Source organism: Uranotaenia lowii, chromosome 3 (assembly GCF_029784155.1).
Source record: "Uranotaenia lowii strain MFRU-FL chromosome 3, ASM2978415v1, whole genome shotgun sequence".
In the NCBI taxonomy this organism is placed as follows: Eukaryota; Metazoa; Arthropoda; class Insecta; order Diptera; family Culicidae; genus Uranotaenia; species Uranotaenia lowii.
Genome location: NC_073693.1, coordinates 31,155,838 through 31,173,654, shown reverse-complemented (window position 1 = coordinate 31,173,654; position 17,817 = coordinate 31,155,838). Strand labels below are relative to the sequence as shown.

At 36.4% G+C, this 17,817-nt stretch overlaps 3 protein-coding genes across 4 annotated transcripts; 2 read left to right on the top strand and 1 right to left on the bottom strand.

The window, feature by feature from the left end:
- The first annotated feature begins 273 nt into the window (after positions 1-273).
- LOC129755006 (putative glycerol kinase 5) lies at positions 274-11,171 on the top strand. 2 transcript variants are annotated; one of them, XM_055751302.1, is made up of 5 exons: positions 274-525; positions 9,464-9,557; positions 9,618-10,117; positions 10,202-10,294; positions 10,347-11,171. In XM_055751302.1, the coding sequence occupies exons 1-5, from the start codon at positions 403-405 to the stop codon at positions 11,133-11,135; spliced, it is 1,599 nt and encodes a 532-aa protein (XP_055607277.1). In that variant the 5' UTR covers positions 274-402; the 3' UTR covers positions 11,136-11,171. The 2 variants fall into 2 exon arrangements, with proteins under 2 accessions (XP_055607277.1, XP_055607278.1); XM_055751303.1 differs by having other exon boundaries at positions 415-525; positions 9,468-9,557.
- Positions 11,172-15,967: 4,796 nt separating this feature from the next.
- Positions 15,968-17,711, top strand: LOC129754760 (39S ribosomal protein L48, mitochondrial). Its single transcript, XM_055750982.1, has 3 exons — positions 15,968-16,146; positions 16,220-16,303; positions 17,239-17,711. Exons 1-3 carry the CDS (start codon positions 16,132-16,134, stop codon positions 17,665-17,667), a joined length of 528 nt encoding a protein of 175 aa, XP_055606957.1. The 5' UTR covers positions 15,968-16,131; the 3' UTR covers positions 17,668-17,711.
- On the bottom strand, positions 16,034-16,995 carry LOC129754761 (histone H3-like). Its single transcript, XM_055750984.1, has one exon. The coding sequence runs from the start codon at positions 16,830-16,832 to the stop codon at positions 16,332-16,334; it is 501 nt and encodes a 166-aa protein (XP_055606959.1). The 5' UTR covers positions 16,833-16,995; the 3' UTR covers positions 16,034-16,331.
- Positions 17,712-17,817: the final 106 nt, after the last annotated feature.

Sequence of the window (17,817 nt, the reverse complement as noted above, 5' to 3'; positions counted from 1 at the left end):
CATAAAGTGGCTTCTGTGTTTCGGAATCGAACCATTCACACCTGCAAATAAAAACGATATTTTTTTGTCAGCCTACAATCACTCAAAAAGTAAAGACTAGAAGCGCGTTACGCTTCGCTAATCTCGTGCAGGTCATCATAAGTACCATTTGCTATGACAACTTTAAGCGATCGCGAGTGGCGGGCAACGCGCGCCTCTTGAAGCGTGCGTGGGTGATTCTTCCGACAGTGATCGATTTCAGCTCGCAAGTTTAGTTCAGTTCTGCGACAACTCTGGTGGGTGATCTTGGTGGCTGGCTACTAAACTCATTTTATTTTTCATTGTCAAGTGCAGTTCTCAGTGGCCAATTACAGCGTTGATAGCTGATCTCTAAAAAGAAGTGTGGATTGATCCCAAAAAGTCATGGGAACGGCGGTAAAATATGTCGCCGCACTTAACGTCGATACCCGGCTGGTCAAGTGCTATGTGTATGCTCTCTTTCGGGATTCGGCCCGGATCGAAGTCGTGGGATCGGCCTATGAACATGTAAGTGATTTCCTATTGCAAGGCGACTGTTTCAATGTCATAGGTGCAATTTAAGCCAAAGTGAAAAGTAAAGTGATTCTAAGCGAATGACTTAAACATTTGAAATTATTTTATCTTGTAAATAGGTAAATTAATTTCAAGAAAATAAAGACGAATTAACCAAAGGCTGAAAGTCTCTATAATAAAGACAAAAAAAATCATGAAAGTTTCTTCCAAAGCAACTTGAGAAGTTTTTTTAGTAATTGAGATGTGTGGCCACTTTGACAATCGACCAGAATAACTTTCATACGCCAGATTTTTCCTATCGTAGAATGGTACCCGAGCAGACTTTGATGCCCAAATCAATAGCAAACTAAGACCAAACTCAGGTGTCAACAGCAAAATGGTAGCTTTATTTGCTTTTTTGCAGAAGCAAAACAAGGCATTGTTAAGGTATCATTAATTTTATCAGTCGCGAATGCCATAAAGATGGTAAAACGACTATAATCGAAACAAAAAAAAAATAATTTTATCATGTAGAGAAAGCTGAAACCAAAAAGTGGTGCAAACTGCAAAATGACAGCACCTTTTGCTGTATTCTTCTACGAGGAAAAAAATTGGCATTATTATGGTCTCTCTATTTTTTATTTTTTTCGTTTTGAAAATTTAAAAGTTATACAAAAACAAGGTTTAAAGCTAAATGATAGCATTATAAAAAGAAATGTAGAGTTTTTTTTTAATTTCCTCCATTTAGCAAAATTGCACCGAATTGGAAGCATAACTGTTTTGTAATTAATTACTATTTAACCCTCCAAAGCCGTTCGGGTCAATATGACCCGAAGCGCACATTTCAAACATCTTTATCATCATTCCAATATACTGATGAACTGGTAGTTTTGACAGACCAAGTATGTTCTATGAAAATAATGATCAAATCAACGCCAAAAAACTAAAATTTGAGTTTTTAAAATCGGTTCATTGAGAAATGAAATACAGCTAAGCAAAGCCAAAACTGGATGTCGTTTTTTTAAAGTAAGACTTTTTTCTACCGGAAGATCTGTCATAGCGGTAAAAACTTTCATTGGACCCCAACATATCTATACATTGTCGGATAGATGGATTCTTGACAATTTCAAACATCAATGAAATAATTAAATACAGAAAAGCTGTCAGAAGTTATGAGTATTTTAAAAATAAAATTGATTTTTCGGACTTTTAACTTTCAGAACCAGTTTCTGAAAACCTGGTAATACATATCGACTTTATTTTGAAATGTTGAGTAATTAGAATAAATTACCTACACAATGAATATAATATCATCAAAATCGGTTAACATTTACAGCCAGGAGAACGAAATCAAATTACAACTCATATTTCCCCGAAACGGATATTTAGCGAACGGCTTTGGAAGGTTAACAAACGAAAAGTGAATAAATCCGGGCATATTCCAATAAAATGCAGGCAACCGGACCGGGTTGGACTGTTCCCAAACTTTATATTTATTATCCGGGCATACCGGTATAAAACCGAGCTAACTGGCAACCTTAAAATAACACCTAACACGTTGACCATCTTCATTCCTCCATTTGTATTTTTTGATGGTCTTTTATGTGTTAAAATAATAAAATATTAAATTCTTCAAAACGTTATACAGCCATGCTAAATATTTCATGAAGTATATTTATCTCTACTTCAAACCCTTTTTCAATCAAATGCATAGATTCGCTGTTTTCATGTGTTTTTATTCAAAACAAGTAATAAAGTTAGTAATTGGAAAGTTTTCAAAAAGGAGAACAAAGAAGGTTTCAGTATTTGAAAATAAAAAACCGTTTGAAAACCAAAGTACCTGAATAACAGAGAATTAAAGAAAGCAACAAAAATGGATAGACGAACAGTTGGTGAAGTTCAAAAAGTCAGTAAAAATCAACAAGTAATTAAGTTACAAAATGAGGAATTTGTAAGGAGAAAATGTATAAAAACCAAAAAAATGAGTAAGTAATCATAAAGTTAGACTTTAAATAAAATCAAAATTAAAAAAAAAAGACTGACAGGTTAAAAAATCAGTTATTGAATTAGACGATCGATAACGCATGAAAGTAAAAATTTCATAAGCCGCATTTCATAAAGTCGAAGCCCGTGGCGTAGAGGATAGCCTTCAAGTCTTCTAAGCCAGCTGGCATGAGATCGAATCCCGGTCACAGCATACGTAGTACACTTTCTGTGGGTTTGTGTTTTTAGCATTTGTAAGATGTGTTCGTTTAAAAAAAAAGTTAAAAATTAAGAAATTAAACAATTTCAAAAATTAGAAACTGTGAATTTTTAATCAGTAATTTTGAAAAATTGGACATAAAAAAACTAAACTTTAATGGTCGAAAATTAAAAGAAAAAGACAGTAGAACAGAATCATAAAATTATAAAAAAAACAAAAAAAAATCTTTGTATGAATCAGTTACCATTCATAACAAATAAAAAAAATAAATATTTGTTTTAGTTTAGGCTTAAGAATTTTAATTTTAAAAAAAACCGGCCAGTGTAGAAAAAAGTTATTAATGAAAAAAATCCAGAGTTGGAGAATCCAGAGGTGAAAAGGGCATACGTTGAACAGCTAGAATCCCGAGCCTCGGAGCTGCCGACAGACGGAACAGTCGAAGAACAGTGGTGTGGAATCAAGAATGCCTTTATCACGACGAGCCATGGTACTCTCGGTAAAGTTTGTGGAAGAAGAAGTGAATGGATGTCGGATGAAACTTGGAGGATGGTCGATGATCGGAGAAAGGCGAAAGTCGGAATTGAGCAGGCATGTACCGGGTCAGCCAAAGCAGCCGCCCGCTTACGATATGCGGAGCTGGAAAAGGCAATTAAACGAGCTTGTAGACGAGACAAGAGAGCCTGGACAAACTCCCTAGCCGAAGAGGGAGAAAGAGCCGCCGCCAATGGAGATATCCGATTACTTTATGACATTTCTCGCCGCCTCAGTGGTGCAAGGACTAATGCAAGAATGCCGCTGAAAGACCGAGCAGGTCAGTTATTGACCGATCGAACAGATCAGCTCAAACGATGGACTGAGCACTTCGAACAACTCTTCCGAATCACGAATAGCGATGGCCAACAAAACCCGCAGCTCGAAGCGCCAACAGTAAGTCGCATTAATGGCGTCAACTCGGAAGCGCCCTCGCTGGCTGAAATTGAAGCGGCAATCAAAAACATGAAATTCAACAAAGCACCTGGGATCGATTGCATCCCTGCTGAAATGCTGAAAGCCGACCCTGCCCTGTCAGCACAACCCGGCCGACTGGATGCAGGGTATCCTCGTAAAGGTCCCGAAGAAAGGAGAGACCTGACAGAGTGCGGTAACTGGTGAGGCATAACGTTGATCTGTACAACCCTCAAAGTACTCTGCAAAGTGATCCTGAACAGGATCCAGGAGAAAATCGACGCTACACTCCGACGGCAACAAGCTGGATTCCGATCCGGACGATCATGTGTGGACCACATCACAACGCTATGAATCATACTGGAACAAATCAACGAATTCCAGGACTCTCTTCTGCTGGTGTTCGTTGATTTCGAAAAAGCATTCGACCGACTTCACCATGAAAACATCTGGGCGGCTCTAAGGCGACGAGGGGTCCCAGAGAAACTAGTCCATCTCATCGAAGCACAGTATGAGGCATTTTCGTGCAAGGTCTTGCACGACGGTGTCTTGTCCGAACCAATCCCGGTAACTGCTGGAGTGAGACAAGGATGTATTCTATCACCGCTACTTTTTCTAATCGTAATGGATGAGATTCTGATTGGATCGATTGACTGTGCACCGAACCGAGGATTGCCGTGGAATCCTTCAACAATGGAGCAACTGAACGACCTTGACCTGGCTGACGATATTGTTTTGCTCGCCCAAACACAACCAGATATGCAGAGCAAACTCGACGACCTCACCGAAAGTTCAAAGGCAGCAGGTCTCAAAGTCAATGTCGGAAAGACCAAGTCGATGGAGATCAACACAGGAAATCCCTCCAGTTTCATGGTAGCTGGGCAACAACTTGAGAAAGTGGAGTGCTTCCAGTATCTTGGTAGCCAGATAACACCTGATGGTGGTACCAGAAAAGACATCGAAACCCGGATCAGAAAGGCCCGATTTGCGTTTGCGAGTTTCCGAAACATCTGGCGGTCACGCCAGATCTCTCTACGAACGAAAATCCGAATCTTCAACTCAAACGTCAAATCCGTATTGCTGTACGGGTGCGAAACTTGGTGCACATATGCGGTAACGACGCGAAAACTGCAAGTATTTGTAAACCGCTGCCTGCGGAATATCACCCGCGCTTGGTGGCCTGGCAACTGGGTCTCGAATGAGGAACTGCATCGCCGCACAGTGGTCCAATTCTCAAAAAAGCTGGCAAAAAGTCTGTTTTCAACAATTTTTGCTCTGAAACCTTTCAAAATTGTTTGATAACCATAATTTCACAAAAAATAACATATTATTTTCATGTTTTCTTTTAAACTTCTTTTTTTACTGTAAGAATTCGAAAAATTTAATTTATTTTAATATCTCAGTAAGTAAATTCTTGTATTAATATTTTCCTACAGATTGCTGCAAAATCTATCACATCCTAGAAAGGTTAATTGAATCTAAAATTATCTCAAAATTACAATATATATGAAATTATATTCATTCAGATTGACCTGACAACGCTCTAGTACGCATCACTTTTTTACTTTTTTATTAATTAACGAGTCAATATAGAAATTTTATGAATGATGAGAATTGTTCAACAATTTCGCCACTACTGATCAAAATTTTGAAATTAAGGTTTGTAGGCTATTTTTCTTAAATGATCATTTATTATATCAATGGTTGTTTTAATACAAAACACTTAATTTACATTTAAAACGAGAAATACAAACTTTTTGCTTCATATTTTCAATTTTTTTTTATTTTACTTTTAATATTTATTTTTAAATTTATTTCATATTTCATATTTTTAAAATAATACCATAAAAATTTTTCACAATTTTTAAAGTTCCAATTGGTTCTAATGAATATTGAATAGCAAAAAAGGTTCTATGATTTGAACAATAATCAGAAGAATATTTGAGAAACCGTAATTTAATTATGTTTTGGGAGATTTCCTAATAGTAAAAATAACACAGAAATTCATACTGATAGTGCTTCAAAATATGAAAAGGATGTTTTATGAATGGATTTTTGAGAAAAATCAACATAGAGATCCAATTAAATATCATTTTAATTCGTGATCCGAGAGGTTATTGGCTTAGAAGTCAAATTTGATGAAAAAACTGGTTCAACTTTTTGGCGTCGTTCTCCAAAAATGGCAAAAAAAGGCAGCCCAATTTGCCATATTTTGTAGCCCAGAAATGTGGGAATCTATCCAACGTAAAATTAGAGTGGAGTTATGTGGAGTTTTTTTTAAATCTCTAGTTGAAGTTATAAAATTCATAATATTTATCGTTTTTTGCAACTAAATTCCATATAAAAAATTTCAACTTAATTCCAAATCACAAATTTTTATTACATAAAGTGTAAAATATGCCTAACAAAAATATAAAAATAATTGCAATGCAATATATATTCGCGATTTGAATATCTATTCGTTTTTCAATGTAAGCAAATTTTTGCAAATTTTTCAAAAAATATTCAATCTTCTCTTACCATTTCTTTGAGAACTCCGAAACGGGTAAACTTAAGACTATCATTTTCATGGTTTCATTTAGCTTGAAAATGCCGGAACACGATGAAATATTTGGATAGATAATTATGAGCGATTCAAAAATCGACTTTCTGTCAGCTTTTCTGGGTTTTGGACCACTGTGCGCCGGTGTCATCAAAGGGCGCTAGAAATCGAGATTCGGGAACGTAAGTGGAGATGGATTGGGCACACGTTGCGAAGAGATGAAAACGAGATTTGCAGAGAGGCGCTAGATTGGAATCCAGAAGGTCATCGAAGAAGAGGCAGACCCAGAAATTCGTGGCGGCGAAGCCTAGCCGCTGAAATCCGAACTGTCGACGAGAATCTTGACTGGGACCAGGTGAAGACGCTGGCTCCGGATCGTCAACAGTGGAGGTCTTTTACCACGGCCCTATGCACCGGAGGATCGGCGCGGGATCATTAAGTAAGTAAGTAATGAAAAAAACATTATCTTTGCTCCTCTTAGTAAAATACCTTGAAACCCATTCACACAAGTACTTTGAAATTAAAATTTTTCGCACTTAAATCGTACGAAACTTTAGAAAATAGGTCCTAAACCTAAAAGGTGAGCTAAATTCGTTTTCACCGAAGATTAATTTGGGAAGAATGACCCTAGTGTTAAATTCCCGGAAAAAAAAACCGAAGATAAAATTTTTTGAATTTGTATAAGAGTCTGGTAGATCAAACTTTCCTTGTTGATTTGGGCATAAAAAAAAGCTTTTTTTAGGAGAGTTTCCATTTCTTAAAAAAACTTATTCTTTACCCAAATCAAACAAGCCGAATCTATTTTGCAAAGTCAAAGATTTGAACCTTTGATGATAATAAATGAAATTTTAAAAAAAAGTAAGAGATAAAAATCATCAGATTTTCTGATCAAATTTTCTTGGTGCAAACTAATTATTGATTATATAAAATTAATTATTTTAGTATAAAATTTGGCTTTAAAAAAACTGCAATATTAACCCATTGCGGACCAAATACGAAATATCTCGTTTTTCGCTTGCCGCTAGTATGCTCGATTAAAAAATATAATTCAAATGTTATGAATCTAATTATGAAACCTCAATCTACAAAATTTAACACAACACTTCCCGTTGCTAAAATATCTACATAATATATATTATATTATATTGAATAAGCAGAATTTTGCCTACTGGTTTCTGAAAAATACAATACCGAATGTTGGTGTCCTTGATGTGTTAACAATGTTAAACAATACACTGGGAAAACAAAGAATTTTGTGCAGATTTTTTAAATGAAGATGTTTCTTTAACAGCAAATATTTTTCATAAAGAAGCATTTCCATAATGAAAATCCTGTAGATGATTTTTTTAAAAATAAAATTTGCCTTTTTCTGGGATAGAACAAAAAACTGAAATTCTACCTTTAATTTGTGATTTTCAGCTGAATTGTGTTTACAAACGATTTTTTTTTTAAAATTGAAATCTGGAAATTGAATTGACAAGCAATCATAACACATTAAGGACCGAAAAAAATTATGAAGAGAAACACCGAAATTCGGCATTCTATATCTCAGAAACCCCTGGGCTAAATTTAACAAATTTGGCATTTTGAAGTTACGGCAAATGTTGTGTTCAATTTGGTCGAATAAAGTTTAACACTTAAATTCAGTCCATTCGAGTTATACTTCGACGTGTAGCACACTGCACTGTTGGCAACCGAAAAAAACGAGATATCTCGTATTTGGTCCGCAATGTGTTAAGTTCACGACGATCTCTTGAATTCCTCAATAATTTATGTTGATTGTAATATTTATTTAAAAGCGAAATCTTTTTCTGAATTATGAATCTGCATTCTGAATCTGAATTCTAAACCTGAGTTCAAAAAATTGCGCTTTCAATCTGTATCCAATTTTTCATTCAATTTCTGAAATGTACAAAAAATACGATTTCCGAATCTTATTCCAGATCAGAATTTCATGAGCCGAATTTTAGAGCTCTCATTCAAGTATCTATTATTCAAATACTGTAGTTCAGGTTTAATCCAGGATTCAATTCTAATTTCTTATGATTATTCGAACAAAAAATCTAGAATCCCGAACTGAATACAGAATCCGAAATACGAAAATAGGAATACAATTTTGATTATGGAAGTTTATGGAATCAAAATATGGAAAATGGGATTTATTCATTTCGAAAAAATTATATTCAGACCTGAATTTCGAATTACGAAAATAATAGAATTATAGAGTAAAAAGACAGACAAATGAAAAGTGCAATGGAAAAAAGTAAGCAAGGATGTAAGGAACTCAGAAAATAGGGAATCTGAAAGTGATAAGGGATTGTTTTCAATCGTAAATTTTTTGATTATACGACTATTCTTAATCATAATGTCCCATATCCCTGTATTTTTATCTGTTTAATAAGAAGATTGACCTTTAAGCACATACACAATTGTGGACAACACTTTAAGATACTTTAAAGTGATTAAGATACTTAATTTGAAGAATTTTGTCCAGTCGTTATTGAGATAAAAATGCCAAATTTTGGTGTTTCCGGTTTAAGTTTCTTTCGCGATCATTTAATGTGTAAAGAAAATTATTAGGCCGGAACAAATTCCAAATCCTTCTTTTGTCACTCGAAGTTGGAACATCGCAAGGGGGGGGGGGGAGGGGGGTATTTTTTAACGAAAAAATCAATAAAATCAAATATACACATGGTGAAATAGCTTCCATCTTCCAAAATTTGTTTTTTGGTCTTGTAATCTTTCGAATACTTATATTTTCTATCGAAATTTCCATGAATTACTTGAAAATTTATTTATTTCCCCCTTCGGGTTATTTGGAAATTTCGAAGGGGGGTGACAAAAGAAGAAATTGATATTTGTTGCAGCCTTATTTTTTACCGAAAATAAGGGTTTTCCAGTAAATTTTCCAAATTTGTGGTACATTTCTACTGAATCTTCAATAGAACGAAAAATTGTAGAAAATATCCCGTTTCATATCTAGATATTTATGGTTGAAAATAGAAAACAATCTATGTACCTACTACAGAAAATTATTGCGATGGTAGAAGAGTCTAAATTAATATTTTTTTATACTTACTGTCATTTATAATTCATTTATCAAGTACTCTCATCCTAACGGAGAACCATCCTCAAGTCCTTGGTTAAAGTAACGGTAATGCTAGAAAAAAATAAAAAAATATAGAGTTGATTTTAAACAGAGATTACTTCACAATTGACTCGGTAGTTGTCTTATTGCAGAAAAAATCATTTTTTTTTTTTAGATAGAATTCGTATACCCAGCACCAGGGCAGATTGAAATCGATCCTACCAAACTGTGGGAAATCGTGGTTCACGTGGTGAAAACTTCTATCGAAGGTAAACATCTTATAAACCACATTCATGAGATTTCAAAATGAAATCAAAATCTTATTCCAGATGCAAACCTAACGGCTAAAGAGATTGCATTCCTAGCCTTGGTGACCCATCGAGGATCATTCACCTGTTGGAACCGATCCACGGGCATGGTGTATAACAATTTCATCACCACCCAGGACATCCGGGCCGATCAGCTGGTCAAGGACTGTAACGCAGGGCTGATGTTCCAGGCATTCAAGGCCAGTTCCGGGTTGCTGCACTACCTGACCCGAAGCCACCGGCATCTGAGTCAGAGCGTTTTCGAGGTGACCAATGCCCACGTGACCATGCGACTGGCCTGGATGCTGGAAAACTGCCCAGGAATTCAGCAGGATCTGAAACTGGGTAATGTAATGTACGGGACCATCGATGCCTGGTTGCTGTACCGATTCCGGCAGGGCGGCGATCCGCGAAAAGATATTGAATTAGTGAGCGACGTCACCAATTGTACCGCTTCCGGGTTCTACGATCCTTTCACCCAGGAGTGGACCGAATGGGCCACTATGCTGTATCCCATTAAGGTAATTTAAGTAGTGAAGGTGTTGAATTCTTAATTTGGGGGCGTGTTGGCCTTTCACGGTTTTTTGTTTTAATTTTTATTCTAGCGTGACATGCTTCCACATGTGGTTGACAATTCCTTCAGCTTCGGTTACATCGATCCTTCAATTTTTGGAAGTGCTATCAAAATAGGCACATCGGTATGATCTTTGGAAAAACTTAACGAATTTTATATTTACAAATCATGTTTAGATTTCAGACACATCAGCCGCTTTGCTGGGAACTTGCTGTTGGGAGAAAACGGATTTGTACATCAAAATGGACACATCGGCAGTCATCAACGTAATCACCGGGTCCGAGTGTCACGGATCGGATCATGGTTTGACTCCGCTCATCGGGTACAAATTCGTCCATCCCATTTCCGACCACGAGGAACTGATCTACGTTCTGGAGAAGACCTGCAGCGATTGTACGGCTGTAATCGATTGGGCCATCAAGATAGGTCTGTTCAGCGATCCTCAGGATGGATCTACGATGGCAACTTCAGTAACCGATTCCAATGGCGTTTTCTATATCCCGGCATTCAGTGTATTCGGTGTGCGGGACATCACTGCGGGTTCCAGCTTCATAGGACTGAAAAAATCTACCCGCAAAGAACACCTTGTCCGAGCGCTTCTAGAAAGTTTAGTTTATCGGATCGCCCTTCTCTATGTGAGTGCCCACAAGGAAGCCGAGAGCCAGCAGCTGGAGGAATTCAAACGGATCAAGGTCGATGGAACAATGGCCCGCAATGACTTCATCTGTCAAACACTGGCAGATCTGATCGGTCTTCCGGTGGAGCGTGGCGAGGCTATCGATTCGGCGGCACTGGGTGCCGTTTTTATGGCCGGCATGAATTTCTGCATCTGGAAGGATAAGCGGGATGTGAATCAGGTCCGAAAGATAGATAAGCTGTTCCTGCCCAATCCCAACAATAAGTTGAAGCTCTTGCGGAACATGCGCTGCTGGGAGCAGCTGGTCGAAAAATTCAAGGTTCAATAATTGAACAATGATCTTGAGAAATCTATCTTGGACAATGTGATAACTTTTATAATGATCAAAATTTTATCCTCGTTTTTAAAGACAATTAGTAAATTAAATCTAATTTTATTTAATTTTAGTATTATGTGACTTAATGGAATTTTGTGATGTCTTTTGTAATAAAATGATTTATTTTGAACATAAAATTGTATTATCATAACCAAATCTCAACCAAGTCTTCGATTTTCAGATTCGGATTTAAAATTAAAATTCAGATGTCAGAATTAGATTTCAGATTCTTTGAAGAATTAATTCACTGTTAGTTATGTTTGATAATTCGTTTATCGGCCTTATCGGCAAAAAGTTATTTTTTTTAAGAACATTTCAAGATATGAAATTTCATAGACGGAGAGAAAGTTAGAAGAGTTACATATTTCGCCTCACAAGCGAAAACTTGCAGTGCGAACGAACAAAAAGATGGTATGTGATCGCTCAAATAAGCTTCCTCAAACTTAGAACGGATCTATCGATAGATTGCCTTCTCAGTTTGTTAACGAACGCGAACACGTATTTCAAAACGTTTAAGATTTCAATTTGTTGTAATAGTCCAAAAGATAGTATTCGTAGTTATTTTAAATGAAGATCAATTTCACGACAATATTTTGTGATAAAAAAAGTGGTTTAAAGTTTGATATGAAATAGTAAAAATATCCTGTCCTAATTCTAGCAATTTTGGTCCCACTACGTTTAAACTTCCCGGTGTAGGAAAATCTTTTGAGAAACAATTATTGTTAAGTTGGTCAACAATATTTCACTTTTTTTTTTTAGATCAATATTTTATCGAAGAATATGTATCTCCGAAAATCTGTGATTAAAATGTTAAACTGATTAATAAAAAATCTGTAAGTTTAAACCAACATTAATTCCTTGACCCTAACTATGATTTTATATCGATGGGCTGACGTTAAATCAATAAAGAACAATTACAACTACCTTTACACGAGGTGTGTATATATTCTTGCCTTTACATACATTGAATAATTTTTACTTATATTTACACTGAAAATCGAAAATACCCAAACTTGAGAACTGCCACCCGCCAAACCTAAGTTCAAGATTGACAACTTAAGTTTGTGAAAAAATCACAGCTTGCCAATTGTGGTAACCTATCTTACAGTTTTCGGACGGATAAAAAATACAAATTTATAATTCGGATGCACAATGTATAATATATATTTTCGTTGACATTTTATCCAAACCTACTATGATACTTTTCACAATGTTAGATCGCACATCTCGTTTTTCATATAATTTTTAAAATTAATTGAAAAGTAGAATCGATATTACAATTGAATTGCAAAACAAAACTATCCAACTTTCATAGTAATCTTCTAGTTCATTATTTATTCTTCAAATCTTGCTTGCTTGATGAGTGTTCGTTCAGTTCAGTTGGATTAGGATCTATCGATAAATGAGAACTGCAACCCTCGTTACAATCAACCAAAGTCATAATTCATCTTCAATTACATAACAAGTTTTGTTTCAAGTTGTTGATAACTTGTAAACCGGCTACAGTTTTTCCATATACCCTATAACCCTTCTCTTATTTAAACGATCATCCGAGAAGTAGAGCTACCGTTTCACATAGCCATTTCGCAGTGATTGCAAATTCACAAAATTCTTTTGTAATAAACCTTTTAATTAATCATACATTTTTACTTTAAAAGCTTGGTTTATCAAAGCCAGTCTTCTTTCCTTCCTTCCAATCTTTTCTTCAACCAAAACTAGTTTATTCCAGAAACCTTCATATAATTTCAACAGCGCAATAATTTCCACTAGTTTCAGCACGTTTCAGTTTCTCCGACATCAAGTGTAACTGATTCCTTCCCTGCAAGAACTAAGAAATGATAAGCTGTTCCGAATCTAACAGGTGATACCAACCAAAACAAATAGACTGCACCTTTTCCAAACCCTCTTTTGCTCACTATTCCTATGCTTATAGAAAAGCTGAAGCACATCAACTAGAAACCCCTACAGAAGATCAAAACTATGGTGATGCCTGCCTTCCAGGTTGAAGATAGTCTTTAAATATTGACTTTTAGACTTAGCCTCAAATCCTTCTTTAATTATGTTAATTAAATACATGGATTCGATTTACATTTTAAGAGATGTTGTCGTAACAATTTAGCTTTGATATCTTTGTTTTTAACAATTTTTAATTTTTGTTTTTAATATGAAAGTTAAAGATAGTTTTGAAGCTTGTCTTCCGTTTTTGTTAATAATTTTCCTTAATTACATATAGCTGTTTTATTGATTAATTTGATGTGACCAAGTCAGAAACACATTATCATATTATTTTTCTTTGGTAAATTATGGTTTCTAAATATTTTATTTTAGGCCTAATAAAGAACAGTTTAGTAAAAAAAAAATGTTTTATTTTCTACAGTATCCACAGTAGGTGGAGACCAAGAATTTCATGTTACTTTTGAAAACATTCTCCTTATTTAAAGTATGTTTTTGGTTCTTAGCACTTACATTTTCAATGTCACCATAATTGGTTCAGTCATTATTGGCCTTTGTGTCGACCATGAAGTTGAAAACTCTTTGAAAAAGCATGGAGTTCGAAATTCGGCTAACACAGTTCTTATATTAGAACTATATAGATTCATCTACGAAACAAGTTTTTGAAATATAAGTTATACATCATGAAACTGTTGAAAATTTGATAATAATTATTTTAGTCCAGAACGCTTACCTGATGGGAAGTATGTTAAATTTATAGTTACCTCAAGTGTCAGGATAGCTAAAGAAATGGATCAAGAAATCCTTAAACCTACAGGCATCGTAATTAAAGCTTGCTTGCTTCAGCATTGCATAAATATTACCTCGGAAATGTAGTTCACTGTTGTCAAACCATTAATATTGGTGAGACCCACGGTGATGATTCTAGACGAGTACTTCTTGAGCAACATCATCGATAACGAAAATTGACACTTAATCTTTCTTGAATTCCGGTCATATTGATCTTGGTCATAATTTGTCTGTTACTCTCAGCACCTCCAAGCAATAAGCTTTGATTCCACAATAGTGATAGACTCTCAACTTCGCCACCTAGTTATTGGAGTTCACTTGTTCGTATATTAATCCAGTGGTAATGTTTTCCTTTTGAATATTATTCTTAAAATGTCTCAGGAAAATTACTAAATTTATATTTCACTTTTTTCATTTTCTGTAAGCTGAAAACAAATACATACTGATTAATGTTGTCATTCCAACACATTTAATATTTTTATGTTTTTTTTTTTGTTTTTCCAGTTAAAATGGAATGAACTCAGGTTTTTAAGCCATTTCCTGCTTAGCAGTGGAGTGTTCTACTTGAACTTGCGGATTATAATAATCAGGCTATTACGCCAACTCCCTGCATAGCAGCGGATCTGAATACTCAGGCTATTACGCCAATTCCCTGCAAAGCAGCGGAGTGTCCTGCCTAGAGCAGTGGATTTTTATACTCAGGCTATTACGCCAATCAGGCTCTTACGCCAATCAGGTTCTTACACCAATCAGGCTCTTACGCCAATCAGGCTCTAACGCCAATCAGGCTTTTACGCCAATCAGGCTCTTACGCCAATCAGGCTCTAACGCCAATCAGGCTCTAACGCCAATCAGGCTCTTACGCCATTCAGGCTCTTACGCCAATCGCTGCTAAAAAAGCAGACTCTTTGGTTTTTTATATATCCAAAATTATTCTTCTTACCAGTTCTGAATTTTTCCGGTTTATCCTCGTCGCCAGATGTGGTAACCTATCTTACAGTTTTCGGACGGATAAAAAATACAAATTTATAATTCGGATGCACAATGTATAATATATATTTTCGTTGACATTTTATCCAAACCTACTATGATACTTTTCACAATGTTAGATCGCACACCAATAAGCCAAACTTGTCCTTCAAGCGAAGAATTGTTTTTTTGGGGGATTTTTGTTGTAAGCGCATCTGATTCTGTTACCTCCATCGTGGCAGATTTAGGTTTGGGGGGTAAGTTCAAAGCGAAGAACTGTTTTTTTTTTTGGGGGATAACTTTTATTCCCGCTTCATTCGCAGAAAGTCTCACATATACGATGATGTAACTGCCTCTCTCAACAACTCTCCGGTGGTCGAGCGGTTAGCATCCTGAGATGGTAATCGCAAAGACATTGCAGGTATGGGTGTGATTCCTGTACCTGGCGATATTTTTTTTTTATTTTGATTTCCATTTTATTGTGGTATCAGATTTTGGGGGATGAGTTCTCCTTTAAGAGCTTAACTTTGTGCTATGCCACCAATAGCCAAACCTGTAGGGAGGGAGTTTCATTCGAGTTGGCGGGGAAAGTTTTCAAGTTTGGGTATTTTCGAGGTTCAGTGTACTCTATTTCGAATTTATACCGCAAATAAGTGTATTGGATTTTTTATCCTAAATTGACTACAGAAAAGTGAGAGTGTAGAAAGTTTTTCCAAAAGGTTCAAAATGTTTATAAAACGATCAATTTGTTAAACGGCACAATTTTAATAAAATTTCGTCATAATTACGATGTAAATTTATATTTGCGATTGTTCAATTTTTTTTAATAAAAAAAATTGCCTTTTCCGGTTTTTACTCAAATTATTTACGGCGCGTTCGGAAATTGATTTTTTGGGTGATGCATCGAATTTTTTGGTAGATGTCAAATCACCTTCCAATGCTTTTGCATACAGTTTGTTTAATTTACGAACGCCAGCATCGATAGAAAAAATCACTTCGATAGAAAAAATCAATTTACGAACACGCCGTTAGTTCATCATTTCAACAACTTCAGCCCACTGCGCGCGACAATAACAAAATTACATAACCACAAACCGAGAGAGGCATTTCACAAAAATCAACAAAACAACTCGATTCGCTTTTGATAGATGATTTAAATTCTATTAAGTATTTCTTTAATAATACAGTCAGTTCGATTTCATTTCTACCTTAATTGCTAGCACACGATAAGCAAGGAATGTCCTTACTACAGGTAAATATTTCTGTCCACACAATGTTTATGAATAATTAATGCTTCATATTGTTTTTTTTTGTTTCACATGCAGATTGTGCGCCGTCTGCAGCCGGCCAAGTTTTCGGTGATGGCTATACGGCGGGTGAGCAGCATGTACGAACCGGATTATTTGGAGGTAGGTTGTTGTTTTTTGTCCCCCACTTTTATCGTTCCCATCGCTCGCGCAAATAAATGGCCAGCTGCATGTCCTTGGGCATCAAAGTTAACCGATCTCGGTGAAGCGTACACCGGTAGGAGTCCTCCATCAGCTGGACCAGATAGATTTCCGCAGCTTCTTGAAGGCAATTCAAACACTCGGCAGTGACTCTCATGTCTGACCGGAACTGCTCCAGCAGCACCTCCCGGATGACCCGGCCAAAGCTAAGTTTAGGAATCAGCAATCTGGTCGTCGTTTGCAGCATCATGATGTCCTTCAGCAACCTGGAATTGGGACGAGTCTCGGATCGGCTTCTACGGCGTTTCTCATTTCGCTCGACGAAAGATTGCTGATTGCCCGAATCAAAAGTGGGCGTTTGCGATACGGACCGAGAACGGGATCGGGTTGTACGGATCGGTTGGTTTTCTGCGTGTTTTTCCGTTAATTTTTGTTGTGGTTTACTTTTTACTGGCAAGCGCTGAGGAGCTTTGGTGTATCGTCGAGGCATTTTTGAATATCTGCTAACAACTGTCGCTCGCTAGTTTCGCGTAGATTGTGGTTTTATTTTTGTTTTTAATTCGTCACTCACCTTTTAAAAACCGTTCCTGATCCGGGGGGGATTCTCGTTTGCGGCTTCTTCGCTGGCTTTCTATCAACGACTTCTGATGTGAGATGACTGGTTTGGTTTGTGTTTTTAACAACACGCTGATTATTTTTGTTTAAGTTTTGGTAAAAAGATAAAACATTATCTGGATTTACGAAATGAGATGAATATTTCTAAACCGAGAACGAATTAATTAATTAAGAATCTATTTTTTCACAAACTATCAAAAAAAATCATAACATTAACATTTATGGCTTCCTTCGAAACCTAGTAATTTCACACACATAAAGTTACCATTCTCTCATTTTAGAAACTTCGCCCCAAATATCCACTCTACAACACCCTGAACTTCACCATCAAAGGCTACGACTATCCGATTCTCGAAAGCTACCAGCGCTTCGTGCACAACGTGGCCGATTCGATGGATCTGGACGTGCTGGACAGTTGGGCTCAGCCGCCGCAGAAGTTCAACGTCCAAAAGTTCAAACCGGCCTCGGCCGTCATCGAGAGCGACTACAAGCTAACGGTCTACGAGCGAAATCTGCAGATCGGTAACCTGCAAGCCCCCCTCTATCCGGTACTGGTACGCCTCTTGCAGGGAGCTCTGCCGGAGGGTGTTACCCTAACGATCAGCGAGCATTCGGACCAAGTGGACGAGGGACGATATGTGCCGGATCGGGATCTACTGGATTTGAAACAAAAACTTGAGGAAATGGGAGGCTCTCGGGAGAAGAAATGAATCGTTGTTTGGATAAAGTGAATAAATGAAAATGAAATCATCAAGCTGTATGTATGTTGTTTGCATGTATGTTTGATTTTGGTACAAAAAACTAATGCGATAAGGACAAAATTTACTTTAACCAATAATTGTTTTTTTATAGTATACGAT

What these genes read in the sequence shown, in the direction of transcription:
- LOC129754761 (XM_055750984.1), bottom strand. Translation starts at nt 16,832, where the DNA reads ATGCCTCGACGATACACCAAAGCTCCTCAGCGCTTGCCAGTAAAAAGT.
- LOC129754760 (XM_055750982.1), top strand. An exon ending in ACGAACCGGATTATTTGGAG is followed by an intron (nt 16,304 to 17,238) that starts GTAGGTTGTTGT and finishes CTCTCATTTTAG; the next exon opens with AAACTTCGCCCCAAATATCC.
- LOC129755006 (XM_055751302.1), top strand. Translation starts at nt 403, where the DNA reads ATGGGAACGGCGGTAAAATATGTCGCCGCACTTAACGTCGATACCCGG. An exon ending in TGGGATCGGCCTATGAACAT is followed by an intron (nt 526 to 9,463) that starts GTAAGTGATTTC and finishes TTTTTTTTTTAG; the next exon opens with ATAGAATTCGTATACCCAGC. An exon ending in GGTGAAAACTTCTATCGAAG is followed by an intron (nt 9,558 to 9,617) that starts GTAAACATCTTA and finishes ATCTTATTCCAG; the next exon opens with ATGCAAACCTAACGGCTAAA.